This window comes from Musca autumnalis, unplaced genomic scaffold (genome assembly GCF_047663935.1).
Source record: "Musca autumnalis isolate F117 unplaced genomic scaffold, ASM4766393v1 scaffold_5, whole genome shotgun sequence".
NCBI classification, from domain to species: Eukaryota; Metazoa; Arthropoda; class Insecta; order Diptera; family Muscidae; genus Musca; species Musca autumnalis.
Window position 1 is genome coordinate 40,269,321 of NW_027412088.1, and position 19,341 is coordinate 40,288,661.

Sequence of the window (19,341 nt, forward strand, 5' to 3'; positions counted from 1 at the left end):
CTCACATTGAAAATGTTAAGGCTAAAGTTTCTGCTGCAACAGGTATTCTACGGAAGTTTAACCGATTGTTGAGTACTGATACCAAGTTATTGATATATCAAGCATTGATTCACTCCCACCTTACGTATCTACCAGGAATATATGCCTATAAAAACAATAGCGCATTAAGAGAATTGCAACGAACACAGAATACTGCCTTAAAAATTGTTATGAATCTGCCAAGGCGTTATTCTTCCCTGCGACTTTATAGAAGTAAAATTAAAAATATTCTGCCGATAAAAGGGTTATATATGCAGCAAATTTTGACATATGTTTTCAAGTCTACAAGAGACAGAGGTACAAGATCAATAGAGTTCGCTGGTAATCGGGAAAGAACTGCAAGAAACACACGTCAATCTGACCAACTTCATGTTGTCAGGTGTCGTTTTGAGACCACAAAGCAGCGAATTGGTTTTGCTGGACCAAGTGAGTACAACAAATTGCCACTTGAAATAAAAAACTCAAATTCAATTTTTTCTTTTAAAACTAATTTAAAAAAATATTTATTGACAAAAATAGACACACTTCTTTCGTAAATTTTATTTTATTTTTTTTTAATCCAAATTCTTACACAAGCATGTATGTATGTTTATATGAAATGTAATTTTGATGGTTGTCAGTTTTGCCCCTATAAAGCTTTTTGGCGCTGGGGCTTCAAATGTAAATTGTAATAAAGAATTGTAAATGGAAAAAAAAAGGTCTGTAGCGATTTTTACCTTAAAACAGTTGACATTCCTGCTTGAACAGTGGTTTTTGTACTTCCAAAATCACCACAAGTAGCGGAAAAACCACCAACTTGGCACCCCTGATAATAAATACGCTAGAGGTCGCAATTATAACTCAATAGTCACGAAATTTTGCACGAGGTAAGACTTTAGTTCGAAGAAGATGCCTACAATTTTGGATGATGATCTGATATAATTTAGCGGATGAAATGGACCATTACTTTTGTATGAAAGATATATACATTTTATATTTGGTCCATATTTTAATTTCTGGAGGGCATATACCACCAAAGTAGCCTACATATAAAAAAAGAACGACTGACCTTTCCACTGATACAAATTGCAATAATGAGTTTTTTCTAGATAACGGGGCTACTGCTTAATAATTGGTTTTTTATATACAATTGGTTTTTTTATACATATCGCACTTGTTCAACAGAATGGTAGTATCTAAAAATTTTAACTTTTTATTTAGAAAATAAATTACCCTACCCACTGTATAAATCTGTCATTTCTTTGTCTATTCTTTCGTCAAAAATACCGGTATTTCACTTTTCATACTACTACTTATGTACCAACAGTTTTTGTCTCTACTGAAAAATAGTAAATTGTTGAACAGGTGCGATATAGTGCAGCATGGGGTCGCTTCGCCACGTTTTTTTTCAAAATGTTCTCGGTGTCGCTACCGTTAAAGTTTTTTGAAATATTAATTTTGGTGAAGGTGAAGGCACTCACTGATCTCCTCCTGGCGTACAATTTTAGGATTTATACATTCGACAATTTACCGCCAAGTTAATATTTAATATTTAAGACACCACTTGTAGAGAAGTTTTTCATGGCTGAAATACTCAGGAAATGTCGTCAACATTACTAAGATGTATTTTACCACTGTTGATCGATTCCCCGGTCAGGTAACTTCAAACGGTGGGAAAATACCCCTCAGTAATGTTATCGAAATTTTCTGTGTATTTCAGTCATGTAAAACTTCTCTACAAGTGGTGGCTTAGGGCACGCCATTCGGACTCGGCGATAAACTGAAGGTCCCATATCAGGAAGTATGAATATCCCTTATGGGATATTGGTGGAACAATTATTTTATTATTATTTAAGCTTGATGTGATAAGGTGGCAGAATCCACAAAGTTATTTATTACAATACGTTTATTCGTTCCATAAATGAATTTTGATTTGCTGAAAGCTAATTCACAGGGGTAGTGGTGTAGGGTATCACATGGTCGCCCCGTCCGACTATAGTCTTTGCTTTCTTGTTTTAATTAAACTCCATTTTTTGCGATTTTACCCTTTGTGCATCTCCATCATTTCATATAAATCATTATATAGTATCTATAACATAATGGTGGACGTGTACATATTGTCTTATGTAGGGTGAACACAGACATTAAGCCAAAACAAGACATACTGTACAACAATAACAGTGAAAATGAAGACAAAAATCCCAAAATGCAAAAATTTGACCCAAGGCTATTTCCACCATTTTTGGCATAACTCAAAATGCGCAAGCAAGACGCAAATACAAATTTCTCACGACCTTCTCGACCCTCTTTTTTGTTATACTCCAATACATTTCAAAATTATGCAAAATCTGGACACATTTTGACGACTTTTTAAACGGATTTCTATAACACTTTTCCCAAAACAATTTTATTCTAAAATATTGAGATACTAAAAATCGCAATTTTATATCATAAAAACTACGTAATGCTGACAAAAACTTGAAAAAATGCTCAACTTTAACACAGTGCAACAAGAAAAGTAAACAACATACGATATTGCTATTTTGGATACTGAGGTAGAATTTTGTAACCTTTAACCCTGTCAAGAGAGATTAAGAAAAAATTATGTTTTGATTTTTCTATTAAGCGCCGTTTTTTTTTTTGAATTTGTCCCCTTTGTGGAAGAAGGACATCGTATTTCCTTTACATTGTTGCAAAATAGGTTGACGTAGGTGGTCTAACAACGGAGATATCGCGAAATTCGGTAATGCAACCCATTTTCCATTTTTTGTAATCACGCTGCAGGTCGCAATTTTGATAGGACGAAGCATATTGAGTTCGGTGATGGTCGGATAATATTCAAGAGCCCGAATGGGCAAACAACTTATTTCAACAAAAATTCAAAGTTTTATTCTTATGCGAATATCTCCGCTTCAAGTAGTCGCATCCCGAAAGGAAAGTCCGTCAATGGATGAGGAAATATCGCCTTTATTATGATGCAAAATACGTTGACGCACATACCACTTTCCCATATTTTTATTTGCATTGTACTGACGAGTATCTCAGCTTTGGTTGGATGCGTTTCCAAATTGCAGATATTCTGAGTTTTAAAATGTTCTCAATTGCGTTACCAAAATTGATGAAAAACTTGTGATGTTGAAAAAGAAACTGGCATATCCCAATTTCCAATTTTTGGCATTTTATTTCCATTTCGGATATTTCTGCATCTGTTGGACTTATTCCAAGGAGAGAGCTTGATAATGAAACTAAACAATCTGAGTTTTAAATTAATACAAAATGTGACATTTATGGTAAAATATCAGAGTTATTACAAAAAGCGCTAAGTTATTACAATTTTAATATTTTGAAGTTTTTACTTTAATGGCAAATACCTCTGCTTCAATTTGGTGTAATTAAGACATGTAAAATGCTAATCAAGAAGACCAGCAACGCTTTCAAGCAGTACCAAGTAGATGTCGACAGTAGTCAAATAAAAAATGAAATATTAACAAGTGAGAAAAGGCTATAGTCGGTACGGGGTAGTGGCCCCTACACCACTACCTCTGTAAATAATCTTTTCACTCGAAAACATTTATTTTGTGGAGATACGAAAGTTTTCACCTATCTGGCTTTTATACCAATAACTTAGGGCGAACTGAACCAAAATAATTAATATTTAATTTTATATTTGACTACTGTCGACTACACCAACATCAATAGGCTTCTATCTCTGTGAGAAAATTTCGTGATCATCCGATCAAAATTCCGACCTGTAGTGTGATTGCAGAAAAAGTGGAAAAAAGGGATGCATTAACGACTATTGCGATATCTCTATTATTTGACTACCTACGCCAACCTACTTTGCATAATTTCAAAGATGGGATTTTCTACTTTCTTAGTCAGGCTTTGCTTTTAGAAGGTCCCCAACCAAAGGTGTGATATCCGTCATTATTATTAAAATCGCAAAAATGAGAAGTTGGGTTTTATTAGCGACTATTGCGATATCTTCGTTGTTAGACCACCCACGACAACCTACGTTACATTGCTGTAAAGGTGATATTTTCTACTTTCATTGTCATGTTTTGCTTTTGGTATACCCCATACAGAAGCTGACATATTCGCTTTGGAATAAAACGTTGTCTTTTTATCCACATAAGTTTTTTGCCCATTGCGACCCCTTAATATTATCCGACCACCACTAAAATCAATAGGCTTCTTCCCCTCCGGGACCCTCATCAACACCCAAAATTTCGTAACGATCCGATTAAAATTGCGACCTGTAGCGTGATTACAAGGTTTAGATGGACAGACGGACGGACAGTCGGACGGACGGACACACATAGCCAGATCGACTCAGCTCGTCGAGACATTCATTTTGATATATATATAAGTATGGGTCTACGACCATTATTTCGATGCGTTACAAACTTTTTGGCCAAAACCAACTTATAATACCCTCCCCACTAGGCCGGGGCGATTTGTATGGAAGGAAAAAAGTGTTATCGGGCGCCTGGAGATTCTGATTCTTGGGATTGTACTGAGCAAAAAAGTCAACTAGACCATATGTCTACGGTGAAAATCGAGCCCCCGGATTTTGACTTGAAGTTTTTTTTCAAGGATTTTTGGATATTTTGGCATATAACAACCAAACCAGTAAGATTTTCGATCCAACACAAAGACAACAATTGTAGCCAAGACAATAATAAAGAACTCTCTAGTACATCGCAAAAGCATTGGAACGCTCCTTCAGGTAGTTATGGCCTCGAGAAGGTGCACATTTTTCGGAAAATATCGATAAACGACACTGTGCTACAAAATGGAACTCAAAGTCAGTGGGTGGAAAATTTCTTTTGGAGATGAAAGCCCTTGGTGAGTGTACTGAGAACCCAAAAGGAAATTTTCACCATAGGTCAAGTTTCCGAGATATTGCGTGATTAATGATTTAATTTTGGCCCCTTAATTTGTGATCAAATAGCTTTATATCTCTCTAAAGCGTTATTGTAGCTTCATTTTGATATTACATGTCTTCAGTCAAATCGAATGGTGAATCTTTTTGTAGAATATTTCATCCTTCTAACTCAATTCCTTTCATGTCCTTTTCGTCCTTTATTTTTTGAAGCGTAGTAAAAGTACCACAAGGCGAGATTTTACAGCATCCAAATATTCTACAAAAATGTTGTTCAGAAGATTTTAGGTACGGTTCTCATTGATGACCAATCGATATTTCCCCGTTTTCATGGTCCTTTTTGACATTTTACTGGTTTTTGTTCAGAAAACTATGTTTTGTTTTTATGTATATTCGTTATTGGTCTGTGGTACTTCTGAAATACTTACCATAAATAGCTCTTGTAATGACGAACACGTTAATAACAAATTTTATTGGAGGACAGATCCGGTTATCTAAATTTTTGAACCGGATATTCTGATATTAAAACCGATTTTGGAACCGGTTTTAAGTAACCGATTAACCGAATATGTAATATCATTAGAAAGCTAATAAAATGGTCAATCAAATGACAGCAAGTAGCTGATTACAACAAAAAAACCGCGTTCTTAAACCGATTTTGATGTAAAATATCACTGGGTTCTTTTTGGCGATGAAAGTCGATTAAGATAATATTATAAATCTGGAAAGGCTGTTATGTCATAGGTCAAACTTCTGAGTTATGGCGAGATGAATTTGTGTTATGTTGTTTTTATATCATGCACTTAAAGTTCATCAAGAATGAATTAATTTCGCCATAACTCAGAAGTTTGAACCATGTCAATAACTGTCCTTATCATTTTCATTTTTCCATAGCGCAAAATTATAAAATGTTCTATTTCTAATTTTTCCTACATTTTATCCAAAACTATAATGTTTTTTGTTTTGTTCAATATTTATTTTGGAAAGCTTCGTAACCGACAAAGTTGTAATCAGCTACTTGCTGTCATTTGATTGACCATTTTATTAGCTTTCTAATGATATTACATATTCGGTTAATCGGTTACTTAAAACCGGTTCCAAAATCGGTTTTAATATCAGAATATCCGGTTCAAAAATTTAGATAACCGGATCTGTCCTCCAATAAAATTTGTTATTAACGTGTTCGTCATTACAAGAGCTATTTATGGTAAGTATTTTAGAAGTACCACAGACCAATAACGAATATACATAAAAACAAAACATAGTTTTCTGAACAAAAACCAGTAAAATGTCAAAAAGGACCATGAAAACGGGGAAATATCGATTGGTCATCAATGAGAACCGTACCTAAAATCTTCTGAACAACATTTTTGTAGAATATTTGGATGCTTTAAAATCTCGCCTTGTGGTACTTTTACTACGCTTCAAAAAATAAAGGACGAAAAGGACATGAAAGGAATTGAGTTAGAAGGATGAAATATTCTACAAAAAGATTCACCATTCGATTTGACTGAAGACATGTAATATCAAAATGAAGCTACAATAACGCTTTAGAGAGATATAAAGCTATTTGATCACAAATTAAGGGGCCAAAATTAAATCATTAATCACGCAATATCTCGGAAACTTGACCTATGGTGAAAATTTCCTTTTGGGTTCTCAGTACACTCACCAAGGGCTTTCATCTCCAAAAGAAATTTTCCACCCACTGACTTTGAGTTCCATTTTGTAGCACAGTGTCGTTTATCGATATTTTCCGAAAAATGTGCACCTTCTCGAGGCCATAACTACCTGAAGGAGCGTTCCAATGCTTTTGCGATGTACTAGAGAGTTCTTTATTATTGTCTTGGCTACAATTGTTGTCTTTGTGTTGGATCGAAAATCTTACTGGTTTGGTTGTTATATGCCAAAATATCCAAAAATCCTTGAAAAAAAACTTCAAGTCAAAATCCGGGGGCTCGATTTTCACCGTAGACATATGGTCTAGTTGACTTTTTTGCTCAGTACAATCCCAAGAATCAGAAACTCCAGGCGCCCGTGATGGTGTTCAAATCGCCCCACTCTACTCCCCACGTAGTGGTGTAGGGTATAATTATTTTGGTTCAGTTCGCCTTAACTCATTTGGTATAAAAGACAGATAGGTGAAAACTTTAGTATCTCCCTAAAATAAATGTTTCTCACTCGTGAGAAGCTGCACAGGAGCAGTGGCGTAGGGTATCACATAGTCGGCCCCGGCCCGACTATAGCCTTTTTTCACTTGTTTATTTCATGGGAATTTACTAAAGTTTTATCTTAATGCATTAAGAGCAAATTCTTATTGCGACAAATGTCATTTGGAAGAAATTTTTGCAAACTTTGGAAGAAAAATTCGCACACTAATATCAAAACAAAATGTTTTGCATACGTTCTTATCAAATGTTGTCAAATAGTGTTTTATCGCATTTTTTGGACAACGAATAACCGCAAACATTTTGACAGTAAACCACAATTTTTAGATTTCTGCAAGTGCATTATTTGGGAATTAAAAAAGTTTATCTATGCGACTGCAAACAAATTTTAGTATAAAAACCCCAGAAATAATCCCAAAAGTCATCAGTGCCTTCACCGAAGAAGTGAAATACAGTTCACTAATTCGGACATTTCATAAGAATCGTTTTTCTTTGATTTCTAAATTTCATAAAAACCATCGCAATAACCATGACTGACAAAAAGAATCTTTTGTTGTTGTTCGACCGCCCAACTGAACCTGTGTTCATGCAAAAGGGCACAACATCCACCGTATTCGATGTTCCCGACAAGTACTTGACTAAACGTTACGAACGATTGGGCACTGAAATCCAAAGTCGTTTCGGTGAAAAGGCTGAACAACGTGTGCCGGTACGTGAAATATCCCTGCCCGATTTACGCATGGGTCGTGATGAACAATTCTCGTTGTTTGTACCACGTCATCGCCGCATTGCTGGACGTTTAATTGATATTTTCCTTGGCATGCGTACCGTTGATGATTTACTCAGTGTTGCTGTTTATGCTCGTGATCGTGTCAATCCTTACTTGTTCAATTATGCTCTTTCTGTGGCCTTGTTGCATCGTGAAGATACCAAGGGTTTGGATTTACCATCATTTGCCCAAAACTTCCCCGATAAGTTCGTGGATTCCCAGGTCTTCCGTCAGGTGAGAGAAGAGGCCACAGTTGTTCCCGATGGTTCTCGTATGCCAATTGTGGTGCCACGTGATTATACCGCCTCCGATTTAGATCCAGAACATCGTCTATGGTATTTCCGTGAAGATATGGGTATTAATTTACATCACTGGCATTGGCATTTGGTATATCCTTTCGAAGCGGGAGATCGTCGCATTGTCGACAAGGATCGTCGCGGTGAACTCTTCTATTATATGCATCAACAGATTATTGCCCGCTACAATATGGAACGTTTCAGCAACAATTTGGCCCGTGTGACAAGATTCAATAACTTCCGCGAACCAATTGCTGAGGGTTATTTTCCCAAGATGGATTCCTTGGTTGCCAGTCGTGCTTGGCCTCCACGTTTCGACAACACACCTCTGAGGGATTTGAATCGTGAATTGGATCAAATTAATTTGGACTTGGCCGACTTGGAAAGATGGCGCGATCGTATTTTTGAAGCTATCCATCAAGGCTTTGTGGTTGATGCCAGCGGTAATCGCATCCCCTTGGATGAAACGCGTGGTATTGATATTCTGGGCAATATGATGGAGGCCTCCATTATTTCTCCCAATCAATCGGTATATGGTGACTTCCACAATATGGGTCATGTTTTCATTTCCTATGCCCATGATCCTGATCATCGTCACTTGGAATCATTTGGTGTAATGGGTGATTCTGCCACCGCCATGCGTGATCCTATTTTCTACAGATGGCATGCCTACATTGATGACATCTTCCAGGAACACAAGAGCCGTTTGACTCCCTACACTTTGCCCCAATTACAATATGATGGTATATCCATAGCTGGTCTTCAGGTTAGCACAGATGGTGGCCAACCAAATGTGTTGACCACATTCTGGCAACAATCTGATGTTGATTTGTCACGTGGTATGGACTTTGTGCCACGCGGTAATGTCTTTGCCCGTTTCACACATTTGCAACACACACCATTCACCTACACCATTAATGTAAACAATGACAGTGGAGCTCAACGATTCGGCACGGTTCGCATCTTCTTGGCACCAAAGACTGATGAACGTGGCCAGCCATGGTTGTTCCGGGATCAACGTTTGATGATGGTTGAGTTGGATAAATTTGTTGTGCAATGTAAGTAATTAAAAAAAACACAGTAGAATCGCAATAATTCGTACCTCGGTAATTCGAAATCCTCGATATTTCGTATAAAATTGGCGGTCCCTTGGATTATGAATTATCGAAGTTCTACTGTACCTTATTTCAAAATGTTATTAATAATCAATTCTCCAAACCCTAGTGAATCCTGGTCAAAACACCATTCGTCGCCGTTCCAACCAATCCAGTGTAACCATACCATTTGAACGTACCTTCCGTAACTTGGAAGCCAATCGTCCAACCGCAGGTAGCCCCGAAGAATTGGAATTCAATTTCTGTGGTTGTGGCTGGCCTGAGCACATGTTGATACCCAAGGGTTTGCCCGGTGGCATGCGTTGTGAATTGTTTGTCATGGTCTCCAATTATGAAGATGATCGGGTAAGTACTGAAAACAATTTTGTACATAAATGTTAATTTATAAAATAAATTATTCTTGCCTTTTAGGTTGATCAAACTTTGGTTGGTGCCTGCAGTGATGCTGCCTCATACTGTGGTGTACGTGATCGTCTCTATCCGGATCGTCGTCCCATGGGTTATCCCTTCGATCGTTTGCCACGCCAAGGTGTTGATCGTTTGGTACAATTCTTAACACCCAACATGAGCATAGTTGATGTATCGATTCGTCACGATGCCGACAGAGTTGTAATGAGACAATAAATTCTGACATGAGGCCGTTACAGAAATATCGATTTAATGTTCAATGTTACTGATTAAAACGTTTTTTCGCATACTTCATTTTAGTTGTTTATAATAAAATTTGCAAATAAATGCATGCATGAAATTCGAAATGTTTTATTTATTAACTGTTCCATTGATGATAAGCATTCATGGTCATCACTGCGATTTGTGGGCTGTAATTTTAATTTTACTTGGCGGATTTCAGTTTCATCGGCGTCTTGATAGCAGTAACGTATTGGAACATTCGTTTTTTTCTGTTCATGTTTTCAAAATGAAATGTGCCACAGTAGTGTCCTTTCTTATCATACTAAAGGCAAGTTAATGCAATAATTAAACTTTAGGTGAATAACTCAAAAATCACCTGAAAAGGATATAAAAAACTATAAAACTATAAATTTAATTAATGGGTCGTGCAAGGAATCCGTCGATGAAAATCAGTGCTCAGTTATAAATGCCTAAAATAAGCAAAAAATTCGATAGCCAAAAAAATCATGAATATGGGTCCAGTATTTCCTATAACCCTCATATAGCGGTATCACCCGATTCCAGGTATTTCGAAGTTTTGTGTACATTTTCGGTCTGAATTGACTGTAATTTGGTATTTCGGGTTCTAGTGTTTAGGGAGTAGACTGAGCTAATGCTGCTGAAAGACAGATTAGCGCACAGTCGACCTCCCCACGTTCGATTTGGTGACCACGGCATACGGTACGTAAGGCGGGTATGTCAGGTATAACGATGGCCGAGAGAATGAACCTCTTGCCACACTTTGATCGCTTGAAGAACAAGTTGACAATTTGACGGGTCTTACGGACCGACTGGGGTTTGAGCAGGCGTTCCGTGTGTACCATATAAATTGGGCTGTTTGTTGCATCTGCGACATATGGTGCACCTGTGTGGTACGCCACAGCAAAGTCTGTTGTTGGACGCAGAAGGCTCTCGTCGTGTCAACGTGTGGTCATGTTAGTATGACAGTGTGTCGCACTTTGTCCACGGACGCAATGCACGTGTTACTTGGCTCCCTGCCCTTTGACCTGGAAGTGAGATGTAGGACTGTTCTGTATAAGCTGAAGCGTGGCTTGCAACTGTCTGAGGATGATTGGCTCGGGCCTTCTGATTTGTTGGATGGGAATGTTAGGCGGCGCAGTGGACGGACAGCGACAAAGGGAGGGTGACGCACGAATTTATTCTTACTGACGGGGCATGGCTCTCAAAATGCATTTTTGCATGCAAGATGCCTGTCCGGGACAGATTTGTGTGGGTGTGGGATGACTGAAGACTGGCGGCATATACTGACGGAATGCCGGTACTATGATGACATTAGAGATTTAGTCAATATGGGTATCACGTATGGAGCGGCGGTATGGGATTTCAGTAGGGCACTTGAAGACAGTCGGACCTTTAGTTGTTAGGAGAAGGACTGGACTTAGTGGAGGTAGTTCCTCCTGGGTGAATTGGTGGAGGTCACCAGTCCGGGGCTGTTTGGAGTCCAACTGGTAGTGGTCATTTGAAGCCTGACAGGAGTATATATTTTGGTACCGCGTGTGCCAGGTGCCCCCAGATCCTTGGGTCTGGCCTAGCAGTTGGTGTTGGGCCCCTTGTGGAAGCATCGCGGTGGCTATTGGGGAGCTTCGGCTCGAGTGTGGAGATGCACTTCAACCGGGTACCTGACCCATAGAAAGTTAGGAGTTTAGATAGGCTCCGCTCCCAACAAGAAGGCGATCGCGTCCAAATACGTGTGAGCGAATTGGTACTCGTACTTTTTGTACCCGGTGTTAAAAGCGCTGTGTGGCAGGTACCCACATAAAACACCACGATGAAGTCAGAAACCTTATGCACCAAAAATTGTGGACATAGGTCCAGGTTTTGTTACATCCCCCATATAACGGTACATCCCGATTTCAGGTATTTTGAAGTTTTTATCTACATTTTCGGTACGAAGGGGCTATAGTATGGTATGTGAAGTTCTCATTGCTCGGGAAACTTTCCCATCAAAAAGTGTGGACATAAGTCCAGGTTTTGGTATAGCCCGCATATAACGGGAAAACGGGATGTATTATCGACTATTGCGATATCTCCATTCTTTGACCACTTACGCCAACCTTTGCATTTTTGTCATAGTGATTTTTTCTTCTTCCATTGACAGGCCTTGCTTTTGGAATACCTATGTATATTAGAAACTGAGATATTCGCATGAAAACCCTTGACTTTTTCTCCATAGAAGTTTTTTGCCCATTCCGACCTCTGAGTATGATCCGGCCATCACTAAAACCAATATGATTCTTCCTCTTCAGGACCCCCTTCAACCACTAATATTTCGTGACGATCGGTTCGGAAAATGCGACCCGTAGCGTGATTACCAAACATTGACAAATGGAATATATTACGGACTATTGCGGTTCTCCGTCGTTTTGCCACCTGTATATATAAGTATAAGTCTACAACGATTATTTCGATGTCGGCGTTTTTTATTGTTGGACTGCAGAATTTTACATCTTTGTGTTTATTTCAGCTTGAGTCCATATTCGATGTCTTACAAACTTGTTGGTCAAAACCAACTTATAATAATCACAACGTCGTATATTTTGACGTTCTTTACTCTTTGGTAGAATATTGAGATTCCCGTATATCTCGATTTTTTCACACTTTCCGCTTTACCATTTCTCTCATTTTCTGCGGATACCTCTCCCATGCACTACACCTCTTGTCAAAATATGGGTTCCTTGGTGGAAGACTCTAGTATCCAAGCATGGATTTTGCGGCTGTTTGCATTGAGTAGGCAATACTTTGACGTTATGTTGTCGAAACGAGGATTGATTTCGTTAATTGGTACTTTACGCGATATGTTTTCATAACCTTCAATGTAGTATGTTTGTAACACATCGAACTAACCATTAGCGGCCCTATAAAGTATATATATTCTTGATTAGGATAAAATTCTAAGGCGCAATGTCCGTATGTCCGTCTGTTGTAAACACTCTAGCGACCGCAATAATTGAGATAGAACACTAAAATTTTGCAACCGAGTGTCTTTTTTCCATAGGCCACATTTTAATATAGCCCACACATAACGGTACCACCCGAATTAAGGTATTTTGAAGATTTTATCTACATTTTTTGACCAAACTAGCTTACTTATTTACTTAGCTGGCCCATTACAGAACATTTGTTCCATAGACCGAACTAAGAAAAGATCTCTAATTCTCTCTGTTTAGTGCTTCTCTTTCTGGAATACCGCGCCTTATCATCTCTTCATCCACTTGTTTGCGCCATCTATTCTTTGGAATGCCAATTCTTTTTAGTGGGTTCATCATCGCTCATTCTTATGACATGACCTAGCCAACGCAATCGCTGTATCTTGATACGTCTATAGTGATGTCGTTGTATAGCTGACACAGCTCGTGGTTCATGCGACGTCTATATTCACCGTTAACGCATATTGGTCCGTAGATAATTCGAAGAATTTTTCTCTGAAACATGCCAAGCAAGTACCCAGGCTTCGGAACCATACATCAGCACGGGTAGTATCAGTGTTTTGTAAAGCGTTATTTTTGTTTGACGAGTTGTGGCTTTGTTTATAAAGTGCTTACATAAGCCAAAGTAGCATATGTTGGCAAATACAATTCTTCTTTTTTTCACAACTGATGTCGTTTGTTGTGTTTACGGTGCCGAGGTATACATACGAAGTCTTTTGCTACCTCAAACTTGCGTCGACACCATTAGCTTGGTCTTCTCGCCGTTTACCGCCAGACCCACTTTAGCAGATTCTCCTTCGACCTTCATAAAGGTATCGGTTACTTCTTTTACTGATCGTCCCATGATGTCTATGTCATCAGCATAAGCAAGTAACATGTGGCTATTGGTGTAGATTGTGCCACTTCTTTTGACGTTTGCCTCTCGAATAAAATTTTCTAGCAGGATGTTAAAAAGATCACACGAAAGGCTGTCTCCTTGCCTGAAACCTCTATTGGTACAAAACTCTTCGGAGAGGTTCTTTCCTATTTTAACTAAAGATCTCGTGTCAGATAGAGTCATTTTACAAAGCCGAATGCGCTTTGCGGGGATACCAAATTCAGACATGGCTTCGAATACCTTTGAACGTAGCGGGCTGTAGAAGGCTGCTTTGTAATCGACAAAATGGTGATAGGTGTCGATCTGCATCTCTTGGGTCGTCTCCAGGATTTGCCGCAGGGTAAATATCTGGTCGATGGTGGACTAGCCATGTCTAAAGCCGCATTGGCAAGGTCCAATTATTTCGTTGACCATGGGCTTTAGTCGTTCGCACAATATTCCTGACACTATCTTGTAGGCGATAGGGAGAACTTCTGATGGCCCTATAGTTGGAGCATAAAGTCTTATCACCGTTCGTATGGACGGGGCACAGGGTGCTCAGGTTTCAATCGTCGGGTGCGCGTTCTTCCTGCCAAATGGAGCTAACTAGCTGATGCATACACTTTATCAGCCTGTCGCCTCCGGTTTTAAACAGCTCGGCTGGTAGACCATCAGCTCCTGCTGCCTTATTATTCTTCCCATATTATTCCCAATGACCAAAAAACTTCTCCAGTAAAAATTGCCAATATATGTCAACGTTTTGGTATAGCCCCATATAACGATGCCGCCCGTTTTGAAGTATTTTGACGTTTTTAGCTACATTTGCAGACGGAATTAGCTATAATTTATCATTTAGGGTTCCCAGCGATCAATAAACTTCTCCAACAAAAATTATTGACATATGTCCACGTATTATTGTATCCCCCATATAACTGTACCGAACGACCGATAAGAGTGTTAAATAATGGAAGGTATAAAAAGTTCGGTCCGGCCGAAGTTACCTCTTTTTTACTTGTTACATATGACTTGTCACTTTTTATATACAATATGTATATTAGGGTTATGACTTTTTTACAACCGCATATCCCTGTATCATATTTTGATAAAATTTTAATTAAAATTAGATAAAATCTTAATTATATGGTGATTCGATAAAAAAAAGCTCACGCACAAAGTCAAATTTTTCTGTATTAGCTTTTTCCACAAATTTTAAAGATTAAAATGGCATAATCTTATGTTTCGCACTAAATTTATCATCATTTTGTATCATATGTATATGTTTTTCATTGAGGTCCCAGTGGCACGTGTTAACATCTTGCAATTGTGCTCAAACTTTGGGTATCTTTATACCCTCAGCCTTTAGGCTAGAAAAGGTATATCAAAGTGTATATACCTTCTCTATCCCAAAAAGTTTGAGCACAATACGACCAAAAATGTGCCTCATCGAAATAACGATTTTAGACCCCAAGTATGTTTGGACGAAATTCGTATCAGATAATTTAAAGTCGATTTAGCCATGTTCGTCCGTCTGTCTGTCTGGCTGGTGCGCACGATAACTCTCGAACGGATCAACTGATTCGAACCAAATTTTGGGTATCGTAATGTTTTGTCCAAACTTAGTTCAAGTTCGAAGATAGACCATATAGGTCCTCTCCTTCGGGTATCTTCCTTACAAAAGTTCAAAATTTCCTGTAAAATGGTGTGAACGATAACTCTCGATGGGAGCAATTGATTTGGTCTAAACTTTGCACATCGTATTGATCCCTCTAGATATAGATCGGGTTCGAACATGGAGTATATTGGTCCCCTCTTTCGGGTACCTCCCACACAAAATTCGGGTAAAGTGAAGTTTAAGAGCTCCTTGTGGATCGTCTTGAATTTTTTCAGCAGGTTGTCCTTGCTGCTCCCTTTAAGACGGTACAATTTTTTTCTTGCTCAAGTTCATACTTCCTGAGATATTGGCCTTAATGTTCCAAGAAACCCTGACGGCACCAACCAAAATGTCAAATGCGCAAGATAATTCTCGCTGGAGTTTCTGATTGGTGCAGACTTTGCACATCCTATTATTTTATCCAGTCATGTATCAGGTTGGAATATGGGCTATATCGGTCCACTCCTTCGGGTACCTCCCACAAAAAATTCGGATAAAGTGAAGTTTAAGAGTTCCTCTCGCATCGTTTAGATACCTTTTTTCAGTAGGTTGTTCTAGCCGCCTCATTTACAACGGTATATTTTTTCCTGAGTAAGTCAATACTTCATAAGATAATGGCCCAAAGGCTTCAAAACCCTGCCGGCACATACTAAAATGGCTATTGTGCAAGATAATTCTAAAACTTTTTCAACTTTTTTCAAACTTAGCTTAACGTAATTTAATATTTCGAGTCCTTTATGAAGAAGTTTGGGTACTAAAAATGGCTATCTGCTGTAATTGAAACTTACCGAATACCGTGTTATGTCTGTTTGTACTTTATTCGCTAGCTTTACTGCAAATTATTTTTGCTGCAACAAGGTAGTGATCCGAGCCGATGTTAGATCCTCGGAACGATAGTACATCCAACGTGATCAATTTGGATTTAATGTTTAATTTTAACCATTTAATAAAATATATTTCTAGTTCTCATTGGCCGCAACCATATATGATGTAAAGGCTAAAACATTTATAACACAAGCTAGTAATCGTTATTTCGATCTCTACGATAAATTATCAGCTGAAACGTATGCCTCTATGGAGGATGAAAACTTTACCACTATTTTTACCAGAGTTACAAATGTAAAAACAATTGCTCATGAATTGGTTGCAATTTCCAAAGAAGCTCGTGACTTTAATATCAAACAAATTCAAGATCCAGTGCTGAGGAAAGCACTCGATAAACTGCATAATGTGGGAGGTCTATTTGTGTTGGGAGATGATTATTTTGAATCGATTTTAATAACTATAAATGCTCTTAAAAGTCTTTCAACGGATAAAGATATTAAACGTTACGATGCAAATTCTGATTCTACTCCCCTGGCATATGATCCTGATATACAAAGGATTTTTGAAGAGAGTAGCAATAGCAAGGAGTTAAAATACTATTGGGAAACATGGAGAAAACGTAATGCCATATGGGCAGCAATGAATTGTTATATTATTATTGATGCCATACGAAGTGCGGCCGTGCTGTTGGGTGAGTGGAAATGCTGATGACTCCTATCTCTAGTACTTTCTTTAGTTGTCATGTTAATGACATATTTTATTATTGTAGATCTGCCAGTAATGGATTTTTACTACTCCAACTATAAAGATGTGGACATCATGCAGGAAATGGAAATGGTTATTGAAGAACTCAAGCCACTCTATTTACAACTTCACGCCTTTGTACGTCATGAATTGAAAAGAAAATATCGCGATGATATGATGGATATAAGTGGTCCAATACCCCACCATTTATTCCAACAAGTATTAGCTCAAGCATGGAAAGAGAATAGCATTATTGAAGAATATTTCCCATTTGAGCACTTACCACCATATAATGATTTTGTGAAAAATTTGAATGGCAAAGATCTTCTAAATAAAGCCCAAGAATTTTATAAATCACTTGGATTTCCAGAATTAGAAGACGATTTTATTAAAAATCGCCTCAATGAAATAAATTCAACTAATAACAATGATGCTGAATGTCATGCCAACATTTTCGATTTAACGCCCAAAGTTCGAATGCAATACTGCAAGAATGTCGATTTTAAAAATTTTATGCAAATGCATGGTCATGTGGGTCGTCTGCATTATGCCATGCAAAGGAAATCGTTGCCATCATATTTCTTTGATGCCTATGATCTGGAATATTCTGTGGGCGAGACTGTGATGCTGTCAGCTAGTTCACCCAGACATCTACAAGCCATGGGCTTATCTGCCAATTTTACTGAAGAGGTCCAAATGAATCGATTGTTTCGCATGGCAATTCATACAATTTTGAATATTCCCCTATATTACGTGAATAGCCGAACTATGAATGCCCTTCTTAAGGGCACAGTACAAATAGAAGGTGTTAATCGTCTCTATTGGAAGCTAATGCAAGAATATGCTGGGATAGAACCTCCCATGGATCGTGAAGAGCATGCCATTGATTTTCTCCACACCTTTTATTTTGAAATGGAAACCAACTATCAAACGAAGTAAAGAAACATACAATAAAAAAACTCCTTAAAAAAATAACATCTTCCTTTTCTTTTTATAGAACATTCGTTTCCCAAATTTTAGCTTATCAATTCTATCAAGCTCTGTGTAGGAAAACAGATCAACCAGAACCTCTGCATAATTGTGATTTTTATGACAACAAACCTGTTGGTGATGCTTTGAGGTGACTTTTAAATGTTATCATCAATTATTATTAAAAACATATATATTGAAATATTTATGTTTACAGATCAATGATGTCTTTGGGTTCTACGAAACCTTGGCACAATGTCATATCAACGATTTTACAGCAAAAATCTAGTTTGAATTCCATTGGCATTTTGGCATACTATAAACCTGTAATTGAATGGCTTAAAAACTTTAATAGTAAAAACCATCTTAATATTGGCTGGAATGAAAGTAAAAGAAGTAAGTACAAGGTTTACATTGGATTGCACTACATTTAATCTCATGTTTATTTACAGAAATCCTTTAAGGGAGGAAAGATGGAAACTCATAATACAATTCTCAGTTGTTTTATAAGTTTAATATGTAATTTACTACTATTTTTAAAAGAACCAAAGGTGTCGATCAACAAACAAAAAAAATATTTATATTTGTACATATCAAGTTTTTGTAGAAAATTAACTTATGTTGAAACTGAGGTATAGGGTATTGTAACTCGCGATTAGTTTTACTATACCATAACTTTTGACCGCATTTCGGTAAAATAAACTGTTTTAGCCCGATTCACCGAGGGGTTTCTTAAAATAATAATTTGAGCGGAAGCTGTGGTCGTACTAATGTAAAAAAATCGGAAAAAATCGTTGAAGGAAACGAGTTTCATTATGTTATTTTCCAATTAGTGGATTTACAACACAATGTAGAGCTTAATGCTCATAGGAGAATTTAAGGAGTACACTTCGGAGTTGAAGTTTCTAATGTATGATTTTTTAATATATCCTCTGTATCTTCCTCAAACGGATGCTGACATTTTGAAACCTGAAAAATGGGGTTTTTTGAATTTTTGCTCTAATCGGGACGCGCAGCTGGATTTCCCTAAAAGCTTATTATTTGATTGTAGAACTCGCGATTTCGCATTTTTTAATGTATAACACGTGGGTGTAGCCCTCACAGGATCACAGTAATCTGCGCCCAAACGCGAAATTTTTGTGCGTAAATTTTTCTCAAAAACCTATTTTTTTGGTTTAAAATTTACAAACGTCATTCGATTTCCGTGGAAACCCGCGTAAATTTAGTTTTTTTTACGTTTTGAATCTAACAAGCCACGACGCGTAAAAATCCACCCACTAGATCGGCGGACATGATACCCCCCAAACTTCGAGAATTTGCAAAAAATTATTTTGAAAATATCGCATATTAAAACGCGTTTTGGATGTGCCAGTTCTACTTAAATAAATAGATCGATACGCGTGTTTAAACTGCGCGAAAACAGATACT

General features: G+C 37.8%; 2 protein-coding genes across 3 annotated transcripts; both read left to right on the forward strand.

Moving 5' to 3' along the window:
- Positions 1–400: 400 nt before the first annotated feature.
- LOC141405296 (angiotensin-converting enzyme-like) lies at positions 401–18,657 on the forward strand. Of its 2 annotated transcripts, none has more exons than XM_073989490.1 (6): positions 401–465; positions 16,339–16,891; positions 16,970–17,879; positions 17,942–18,064; positions 18,131–18,309; positions 18,366–18,469. In XM_073989490.1, the coding sequence occupies exons 1-6, from the start codon at positions 409–411 to the stop codon at positions 18,374–18,376; spliced, it is 1,833 nt and encodes a 610-aa protein (XP_073845591.1). In that variant the 5' UTR covers positions 401–408; the 3' UTR covers positions 18,377–18,469. The 2 variants fall into 2 exon arrangements, with proteins under 2 accessions (XP_073845591.1, XP_073845592.1); XM_073989491.1 differs by lacking the exon at positions 401–465 and adding an exon at positions 10,106–10,209 and having other exon boundaries at positions 18,366–18,657.
- LOC141387504 (phenoloxidase 2-like) lies at positions 7,493–9,875 on the forward strand. The gene is made up of 3 exons (XM_073957357.1): positions 7,493–9,194; positions 9,361–9,596; positions 9,663–9,875. Exons 1-3 carry the CDS (start codon positions 7,601–7,603, stop codon positions 9,873–9,875), a joined length of 2,043 nt encoding a protein of 680 aa, XP_073813458.1. The 5' UTR covers positions 7,493–7,600.
- Positions 18,658–19,341: the final 684 nt, after the last annotated feature.

Bases quoted from the DNA above. Each gene is read 5' to 3' on its own strand.
- LOC141405296 (XM_073989490.1), top strand. From the start codon at position 409: ATGTTGTCAGGTGTCGTTTTGAGACCACAAAGCAGCGAATTGGTTTTG. The intron at 16,892-16,969 runs GTGAGTGGAAAT...TTATTATTGTAG, and splicing joins AAGTGCGGCCGTGCTGTTGG to ATCTGCCAGTAATGGATTTT. The intron at 18,065-18,130 runs GTGACTTTTAAA...TTATGTTTACAG, and splicing joins CCTGTTGGTGATGCTTTGAG to ATCAATGATGTCTTTGGGTT.
- LOC141387504 (XM_073957357.1), top strand. From the start codon at position 7,601: ATGACTGACAAAAAGAATCTTTTGTTGTTGTTCGACCGCCCAACTGAA. The intron at 9,195-9,360 runs GTAAGTAATTAA...TCCAAACCCTAG, and splicing joins GGATAAATTTGTTGTGCAAT to TGAATCCTGGTCAAAACACC. The intron at 9,597-9,662 runs GTAAGTACTGAA...CTTGCCTTTTAG, and splicing joins CCAATTATGAAGATGATCGG to GTTGATCAAACTTTGGTTGG.